The 9,982-nt window shown below is 40.9% G+C and overlaps 1 protein-coding gene across 1 annotated transcript in view; it reads left to right on the forward strand.

Annotated features, from left to right (window-relative positions):
- The window catches only part of SLC45A2 (solute carrier family 45, member 2), a 14,379-nt gene extending 9,692 nt beyond the window's left edge, over positions 1-4,687 (forward strand). The window contains exons 5-7 of the mRNA XM_010135046.1: positions 381-504; positions 1,461-1,666; positions 4,463-4,687. Of these exons, the coding sequence (XP_010133348.1) occupies positions 381-504; positions 1,461-1,666; positions 4,463-4,687 (555 nt within the window). The remainder of the gene's footprint in view (positions 1-380; positions 505-1,460; positions 1,667-4,462) is intronic.
- Positions 4,688-9,982: the final 5,295 nt, after the last annotated feature.

Below are 9,982 nucleotides of genomic sequence, written 5' to 3' on the forward strand. Positions count from 1 at the left end.
AGAAAGCCTAAAGCAAGAAGGAAGAAGTGGAGAGAGAAGGGGAGTGGAAAATGAGACAACCAAAGGAAAAAGAGCAAACGAGTTAGTGTAGCGTGGACAGGAAAAGGCAGAGGGTAGTAAATGGGATGTGAGAATTGGGGAGGAATGAGTGTGAAACCTGGAGAACTGTCAAAGGGTGGTTAGGGCACTGCTTAACAGATTTCTTGGGTGCTAATAATCATAGAATCATAGAATGTTTTGGGTTGGAAGGGACCGTTAGAGGTCATAGTCCAATCCTGCATCTCCGCTTCACGAGATGAGGCACTGTTGCCATAAGAAAGAGGTGTTATATGCATGTAGTTCTTGATGTTGCCTTCTGTGATCTTTGTGGCATCTTTCAGGTTGTGTACCAGGGTAGTCCTTATGCACCTCATAACTCCACACTTTACCTTACCTACACAACAGGAGTAGAGATGGGATGCTGGGGGCTGTGCATCAATGCCATTTCTTCATCAGTCTATTCTTGTAAGTACCCAGGAATGTAATCCAATGCTATGTTTTGGAACTGTTTAAACTCTTTGCTATTTGCCATTGTTTAAAAAGACATAAAATGATGCCAAATTAACTGGTTTTTTTTTTCCACACCTTAAGAAACGTTGCATTCTCAGCATTGTTGGAAACTCATATTGTAGTGTGAACAGTTCCTGGCCGCATGATGAGGGGTCACTCTGGGAGTAAGGCATTGTTCCGCATGTGAACTGACACAGAAAATTATCCTGAAGTTAAAGGCCAGACTAAAATGGGTGCTGTCATTCTGATTTGCTCTTTCACCTAGCAGTGCTGTAGCTGTAGGTTCTCGAATGTCTCTCTGATGGCCTCTTCCCATCTGCATTCCTCATAAAATATCTTTTTCACAGTGCAGTAGAAATTCTTGCCAGAAGCATGAATCCCAGTCTCCAAAATTGTGTGTAAACATACTAGCACAGTTCCTCAGATAGATTTCACCACAGCTCTTACCAAGGATTAAAAAAATTACTTGTGACCCAAAAACTCAAATGAGTAGTGTTTTGGGAGCTGAACTGAGCATCCGTACAGGGCCTGAGGCAAATTTTTTCCCCTTTAGAGCGTAACTACAGGCATCTCTGTAGTGCCTTTCTTAGCTCAGACAGAAGTCGATGCCAAATATTCGTATTATAATCAAACAGCGGAAATGTCTGAGGTTGTCAATGGGAGCAGTTCTCCCAGTATGGTTGTTAACTACTTCTTCTCTGGAGCTGGCTATGCCAGAATAAGACTGTCCCCAGAGAAAGCAAGCATTCTTTGGCAAGTTTATACCTACAGTAATTTGAGGCAACTTCCAAAATCAGTAAGGTTATGTCCTTCATTGTATTTTGCAAAATAAAACCCGTGAAAGGAACTCCCTGATGAAAGGTGACCTGTTTTGGTTTAGTCTTATGAGAATTTTCACTTTTTTTTCACAGACCTGCAGAAAATCCTTCTGCCATACATAGGATTAAAGGGACTTTATTTCATCGGATACCTGCTGTTTGGGTTGGGTACTGGTTTCATTGGCTTGTTTCCCAATGTCTATTCCACTCTGGCTCTGTGTTCCCTCTTCGGCGTCATGTCCAGCACACTGTACACAGTGCCATTCCACCTCATCGCAGAGTATCACAGGGAAGAAGAGGTGAGTTCAGTGTCTGAGGAAGGGTGAGTTTATATCTGTCTGGGTCTGTTTAGTCTATTTGGGGAGAAAACTGGCTAGAACTCATGAGCAGCTTTTAATTTTAATTTCAAACTATTTATGATGACACGTTATGAATGTAAAGTTTCTGACTGAGAGAGTTAAGGTCCCAGCTCCAAACTCTCCAAACAGTCCTGCAGTGAGTCAAATAGTTATTTATCATCACAGATGAAACAAAGCCAATCACAGTACATGTTTGAGCAGTAAGCAGATAACAGGGTTCCACTTGAAGGTTCCCTTCAAGTGTTACCTTCCTTATCTCTTTCCTTCCAGCTGCATTAGCTGATGACTTGACTTCTGAGTTGCTTACATTAATAACCACTCCATAAAGGCTGGCAGAGTTTTTAGTCAGATGCAAAGTGTTACAAAAGTTGTTAGCTAATAAAGATAGCAAATTCAAGTACATCAGTTTTATATAGTTCAGTACTAAATTGTATACTACGTTCACATTATCTCTCTAAGTGTTTGGGGTTGGTTTTTGGTTCTCCACAGCATGAAATCCTGTTTCCAAGGAAAATCTGGAAAAGCTTGCTTTCCTTCTATCGTGTTGCTGGGCACAGCAGGATCTTTGTGTCTCATAAAATGTTGAGCTCTTTAACGGAAAAGTTCTCTCAAGTCTCTTAAGCTAGTAAGAGAGCTGGAAACAAGAAGGGTCAGGAGGAGTTGGGAGGTTTTAGCAAAAGTTCTCATTATATCTTGGGATTTTTGAAGAAATTAATAAAGGCAATGTTGAACCATTGAAAGGCAACATAGAAACATAGTAGAGATTAGCACAAGGATAGATCAAGTCCTTCACGTCCTGTTCTGACAACTTTTAAGCATCATCACCATCTGAATGATGAATACAAGAGAACTTTTACTTATTCTATTGAATCCTAGGAGGATGTCTCAATGTGGTTAAATATTTCATAGATCTGACTCTTAACTTTTCATTTAATTTCTCTGTGCCTTCCAACAGAGAATTATAATGATGCCTAGTTTTAGAAGGATTTAGAAAGGACGGGGAATGAACCCAGTTTAGGGTGAGATCACAATCCTAACCTCATGCCAGCCAACTCACAGAGAGGGAGTAAAGTCAAAATTATGGACTAGCTCTGATTCAGAGCTGTTCCAAGACAGATGTGAAATAAAATAGGATGAAGTGTGCATGGACTTTATATTTAATAGGCTTATGTATCCAAACATTACCTGTAAGACAACCAATTGTTTCTTGTTTGGTGTATGGTACTTGCTATGACAGATGTTAAATGATATATAATTCTATGTTAGATCTGATATTAACAGATTTAGGTTTAGCTCAGCTCTTCTATAATGTGCAAGATAGCAAAAATAAAGAGGAAACATGAAGTGCAATATTGCATTCATTTGCACATTGTTATAGTTATGGTCAGAACATAGGAACACTGGGCACAGTCCAGAATAATAGACACAATTCCAAAAAAATTGGATCTAATATTAGAAATACTTCAGGTGAAAGGACTGTTCCAGGACAAAGAGCAGACATTTTCCTCTCTATGCATTCTACCAAAATCAGGTGCTAGGTTTTAAAATGCTGCCATTCCAACTCCTCTTTTATGCTGTTGTTCCCTAGGATCCAAAATTGACCTTTGTACTCAAAAGTACTTTTGAGCTTTGTGTGGTAATAGCTCAAAGGCGATGTAATAGGTCTTGCAAAAACCATCTTAATAGCCAAGAGGGTTTGGATACCAGAAGACAGCAGCACAGTTAGCCTGCAGCATGGAATTCTCTTGGTTGTTAGATTTCAACATTCTCCATTCAACAGCCTATGCAAGAAGAACAATAAATACGTAAACCATCACGTAGTTTCTAAGCAAAACAGAATTGTTGCTTCCCGGAGGGAATCAAAGAACAGCTGAACTTAGAAGTGACCTCCAGAGCTCATGTAGTCCAACTCCCCTGTTCAGGCAGGGCCACCTGGACCAGGTTGCTCAGGATCATGCCCAATCTGGTTTGAGTATTTCCAAGGACGGAGACTCCACAACCCCTCTGGTCAAGCTGTTCCAGTGATCAACCACCCTCACAAGATGCTTATTTAAGAAATGAGTTCTTTTGCTCTGCTATGTGTATCATAGCAGATACAGAGATAATCAGTAGTTAATAACGGTCTTCGGAAGTGTAGAAGAATCCTAGTCTGGACATTTGTTTCCAGATCTCTCTTTTTCCCCCAGCAATAAAAGCATTACATTTAGATTTTAGTACTGAACTCCTGTATGTGCTTTGAGCCGTGAGGTCAGAGCACAGAGCTCTGCTATAACAAAATATGCTCAGTATGTGCATGGGACATAGTGTGGCTCATCCTAACATCCCTTGGAGGCTCTCCTTCAACCATCAGAGTTGGAGCTAAGTTATCCATGACGGGGTGTCCTGTGCTGTGAAATGTTAGTTTGCCAGAGCTCAAATAGACCTGAACTTGAAGGAAAAGGCTAATTTTTTCTGATGAAGTTTCAGTTCTTTCCTTGAGAGAAGGGATAGAGGAAAAAATTGCAGATGGGAGAAACAGGACAATTTAGAGGGGGATCTTGGAAAATTCATTATCGCTTGTAAAATCTGTGTTTGAATTCTGTAACCTCTGTGGGACAAGAAGAAAAAATGGAAAGGAAGCAGAGAGCTATTGGCCTCTCTTGCTGCACCTGGGGATTGTGACAGTGCATTGGCTCAGAGCTGCAAGTTGTCAGGGCTGTCTCATTTCACTGGGTTTTGTTTTGTGCGTATTTGCAGAACCTGAAGCTGCAGCATGGTGAAGAAGCTGGAGAGCACGAGCGAGGGAAGGGCATTGACTGTGCCGCTCTCACCTGCATGGTCCAGCTGGCACAGATCATTCTCGGTGTGGGCTTAGGGCTCTTGGTTAGTGCCGCCGGCAGCGCGGTCACTATGATTTCAGCATCTACGGTGGCACTGATCGGCTGCTGCTTTGTTGCTTTTTGTGTTCAGTATGTGCAGTAGGACTGTGTGAAGTGACTGGAAGAAATCTCCCAGGGGAGCATTTTCTTTCTGGATCAGTAGCAGTGGTACGGTTGTCATGCTGATACTGCTGGCACGTCCTCCTTTCTTACCTCCTTGGAGGGGTTGCAATGCCAGAGCTTTGTGAAATGGAGACCTGATAAAACTGGTTTCCTAATGCCTCAAATTGAAAGCTTCTGCATTTTGACTGCTTTATTACTTCAGTCCTATTGACCTCACCGCTATTACACATGACAGTGTGATGCCCTTGGTATCTCAATGCCCTACACAAGGAGTCATTGCAGAACTCCTCATTACCAATTTGAGGAAGTTAATAGATGAAGTATGTGATAAAATTAAAGAAGCAATAAAACCAGACAGAGTTAGGAAGAAAGTTGTTATTTATCTTGTTTTTCAGGTATCTTAATTTTGGGGATATTCCTTCTGGCAGTTAAAAGCTGCTGGAGGATCAAACAGGTGTCAGAAGCCATGCAGGGTGCAGTTGTGCAATGATTAGTAGTACTGTTAATTGGGATCAGTTAATTCCCAGCTACTGTCAAAAGCAGATTTGAGTGTGAAAGATGATTGGAATATAAAAAACATTGAAGTCTGTTGTTTAAAAGCATAACTAATTATTTTATACTGGATTCTGCTGCTTCTGTATAAATGAAATAAAAGTACTGACTGGCTTGTCACGAAAGTCTGTTTAAGTCTGCTCTGCAAATCCATGTGTAGGCACCTAAACAATTTATCTGTGGGAAGCAGATGCCATTTCTGCCTTTGTATAAAAACCTGTCCTCTTGACTTTGATACTGTAATTAAAAAAATAAACTTGGCCAAAACAAGAAATTTATGAATAGTTGTAAGCAACTTAAATTTTTACATTGGATATGACAGTATTAACCTTAAAGTAGCATGTCTGTTTTCTGTGTTTTCCTTCATGCGTCTAGCTTTGAGTGGAATAGTGCTTGCTCTTTACAGAATATTGTAAATAAATTCAGTTCTGCAAAGCACTATCATCAGGAATTATTGAAGAGTAAATAATTAGGTCCACTTATTTGTATTTAATTGCATATGAAGCTTCATCCGTATTTTTGTAATATTGCTGGAGTTTCGAAAAGCCTGTGTTTGTGAAAGTGATACCCTGTATTTATGCTGCGCTTCCTCTGTCTGAAAACTGCCCTATCCATTTGCCTGTGATGTGCTAAGCCACATGAAGCCATCTGTTAGTGCAATATTGTTAATGAACAGTGACACAGAGAGACGCTGTTGCCAGGTATGGTGTTTGTTTGTTGGTTTTGGTTTTTTTTAAATGACGCATTTGTATAATCAACACTGTTCAGTCACTGTTGAGCTGATCAGCTCATAGGAGCTCTGCACAATATGACCTGACAACACCACAATTAAATGGTGACTCGAGAATAAGGTGCCTCTGCAGAGATGCACCAATTTCATCCTTTTTGTATGTTTTCGAGAGAAGAGCAAGTCATTTGTTCTCAGGAAAAACAATTTTCCCTTAGGCAAACTGTTACTAATCATAACAAGCCCATGGCAGCCTCGGCTTCCCTTTTTTGTGTCTCCTCTGTAGGCCCAAAATAGGGCTCCGTGCATGGAAAGAACTACCTTTCTTCACAGCCCTTTCATCCTGCATTATGAAAGCCATGTCTTATTTACGGTTTCTTTCATTTTGTGGCTCTTCATGAATCCCCCTCAACTCACACACACAGAATAGAAAAGCTTGGAAGACTGACCCCCTGGGCTCTGCTTGAAACACTTAGTAGGTGCTGAGGTGGCTGGAGAACACGGTCTCAACTGGGACAAACAGGACGCCAGAAAATGCAGAATGATTGCCTTCTCAATTCACTTTATGTCACTGTTAACTCACTAACTTCCATTAACTCAGTATCTCCTGGGAGGAGGAATTTTAAAGGGAGGAGTGAGGCTTTTGGTAGCCATAAAAACAGAGGAAGGAGGAGGTGATCTGCTTTTATAGGAGTGCAGGACTTCCAGCACCGTGTAAACTCATGCTCCAGGAGCTGAGGTCATAAAGCTCCGATTCCAGGGTGAGGCTGGGAAAGGAGCTTTGCAACGTTAACCTATGTCTTTGTCAATATTTTCTTTGAGGTTTAATGCCATCAGAACATTAACATTTGGATGGTCAGTGCTCTCTCTGCTCTGTTCCTCAGAGAGAAAGCTGGCATTCATTCAAATGGTGAACCTGCAGAGAGAAGAGAGATGTGACCATCATGTATATCGATGTGCTTTTATTTACAAATTCGTTCATAGGAAAATGTTTCAGGAATTCACATTATCCTCTTTCTCATGATCTTTCCTTTTAAAATATCCCAAATGCTACAGAACACAGAACAAGGTAGAGCCAGCTTTTCTTTACAATCTCCCCATATAAACATGTCTCTTGTTTCTAAGACTTCAAAATAGTTTATTTTTAATGGATCTCTATCAAAAATAACAAGAAGACAAAAAACTATGTACAATTTGAAAAACAGTGTTTAAAAGATAAAAAATTATGATGGTGCTCATTCTGAAGTTGAAAATGCATTTTAGATGTTACTGAAAGGTTTACTAAAATGTTACTAGTTCATGAGAAAAGAATTTCAGCAATAGAAATGCTAAAATGTTCAAAATATTGAAGACATTGAAAAACTGTACTGTGGTGCTACTAATTTAAGGAGTTTCCCCTTTTCTGTCCTTTTATGCTAGTATGAGATTTGATTTATCAATATGGTCAGTTATTGTGCTTAGTATCAGCTTTTATTGCAGTGATATGAGCTGCAAAGTTAGAATTACCCTGGGTCTAAGCTTTTTAATCTGATTTTACTTCCATATATAAAACCAAATCAATAAAGATGTTCTCTATATCACATTTATGCAAATTATATGTTTAAATGAAGATGAGGTGTCTTGAGATAACCAGCCCCTCCTCCCTCCCACTTTCACAGAACTAGTCATGGCGGAATGAAACAAGGCAGGAAACAAGTCTGCCATCTTATCCTCATGCCACTTTCCTTTTTTTTTTTGTCTTACGAATGCCTACCACTTACTCCCAGCAAGTAAGCAAACTGTTCAGGGAAGTTCGGGTTCTCTTGTTTAGATGATTTGCACTATTAGTAGCATCATAACTGTGTTTTTTTGCCGATGTTCATTCTGTCTGTCACAGTGATCTCAGTTCAGTTTCTTTGACTTTTGTGAAAACAAGCAACTCAAGTTGCTGGTGGAAGACACTTTTCTTCCAGATAAACTGCTCTGCTCAAGTCAGGATGAATCATAAAAGCCTTTGCCTTGGCAGAACTCATTGGTGCCCATGAGTAGGTACCAGTCCCTGCAGCATATCAAAGGATAAGGAGAATGGTCCAAGTAGGAGATGTGGCAGTGGTGACATTTGATATTTCTGAACTGTAGGGGGATTGCTTCATGGAGGAAAAGGGTGGAGGTTTCTGCTGTAAAATGTCTTCAAATGATTTTTGGCATGATAAAGCTATTAAAAAATGATTTATAAACCAAAACTTTCCCCTCTTTGTTTCCAGCATCCATTTCTTATTCCCTAGCTGCCCCTTCTTTGTTTATTTAAGCAGCAAATGTTTGGGGCCACTTGTCCGAAACTAAGCTGTGAAAAGCAATTTGTAATGCCTTCTATGGTGCTCTTCCAGGTAATCTTGCATAATCGGTAGCATTTCCTATGGTTTCTTCTTGGAAATGAACTATTTACTTCACCATGTATTAATATTTTACCTGTGTGTTAAAAATAATGACTTCACATCATGCAGGGATGTCATAACAGAGAATACTGCCTGGTACTGCTCCAGGTAAGTGCTTGCAGTCATGGGAAAATAAAATTCAGTGTTTTCCACTCCGGATTGCACGGTAGACTGAGATAAGCAGATCGTGTCTGTTATTTTCAAAGAGAGAGATCTGTGTCCTTTTCTATGAAATTAACTGTTTTTTGAAAGGTTAATTATCAAAGGCAATGTCCGAGGAGGAGGGGGAACGGGGCTGCGGTCGCGCTGTCCTCCCCGACGGTCGGGTGCCTGGTTGCCCCCCAGTGTTCAATGACATTATAGCACTTCTCCGGAGCGCAGGAGCTGCCTCTCCGTGCCTGGATTTCTCACCTCGGTCCTGTCCCTCTCTGTTTCGTTCTCCTCTGGATCTTCCTTGTAGTGGTGCACTGCTGCAGTTCAGTTCTCTTTTTTGGTGTGTGTGCGCGTAGACCACAAAGGAAAGTTGCGTCTTTCTAGCTGTAGCCCAGCTGTACAACGCCAATGAAGACGTTGCCGTATGGACACGCGGTGGTAGGAGCCCACCAAGGACATGCTTACCATCAGCTCGTAGTAGACTCTGGCCTTCAAAACCTTCAGCGCTAATGCCAAGAGTCAATCCTCTAGTGCAGCCATCCCGCCATTTGTTTGGCAGATGAATTTTTTCTGCATTGGTTCCCAAGAGCTGATGTGCACCGAGCGGCAGGGACAGTGGTTGCGGGACATAGAGAGGACAATAGGCATCACCAGGATCTTTGACACCCATTTTCAGGGTCCTTGTGCTCATTAGATGCTGAGGAGGAGAGGGGAAAATAGCAGAGCTGTGGTCTAAGGAGTGACATGACGGGGAGCAAAAGGTTCTGGCAGAGGTGCCTTTTACTAAAGGCTGGGCGCAGTAGCCTGGCGTTGCCTCGCTGGTGATCACCATGTAAGTGCAAATGTATGTCAAATGATTTTCAACATTCAGATCTGATTTTTTTTTTTTTAATAAATATCAGCTTGCAATCCAATTTGCAAGTCATTAGATTCCAGCTATTTTGAGGGCCGCTGTAACTTTTTCTTTAATAAATGCTGAAATTCCAACATGACACCCAATCCCAATAAAAGACCTTTAAGAAACATATCCCAGATAATGTAAGGTTGCCATAACATTGCAATACATGGTGATAAAACGGCTGTTAGAACTACAGTTATCTCAGAGAGAGAAATGGCACCTTGTCAAAGGGTGTTGTTCTTTTCTGAACAGGAATTTGGGGTTTCGGAATACTTCACTTGGAATGACTTTCTATCAAGCGTGCTCAAAATTCCGTATTTCAGACTACATCTTTGAAGATATAATCCCAAATCTGAAATTCAAACTACATTCTTCTATTCACTACTTACGGTCAGCTGTACAGGTTGAGCAGATATTGAATACAGAGCCATAGAACCCCTGTTACCTTCAGTTCAGGAGCTCATGGGTAGCTCTCTACCTTTCTATGCATCCTTGGGTTTGCCCAAGAATAAGGGACTGGAGCTCAGCAGG

This window comes from Buceros rhinoceros, unplaced genomic scaffold (assembly GCF_000710305.1).
Source record: "Buceros rhinoceros silvestris isolate BGI_N320 unplaced genomic scaffold, ASM71030v1 scaffold14294, whole genome shotgun sequence".
NCBI classification, from domain to species: domain Eukaryota; kingdom Metazoa; phylum Chordata; class Aves; order Bucerotiformes; family Bucerotidae; genus Buceros; species Buceros rhinoceros.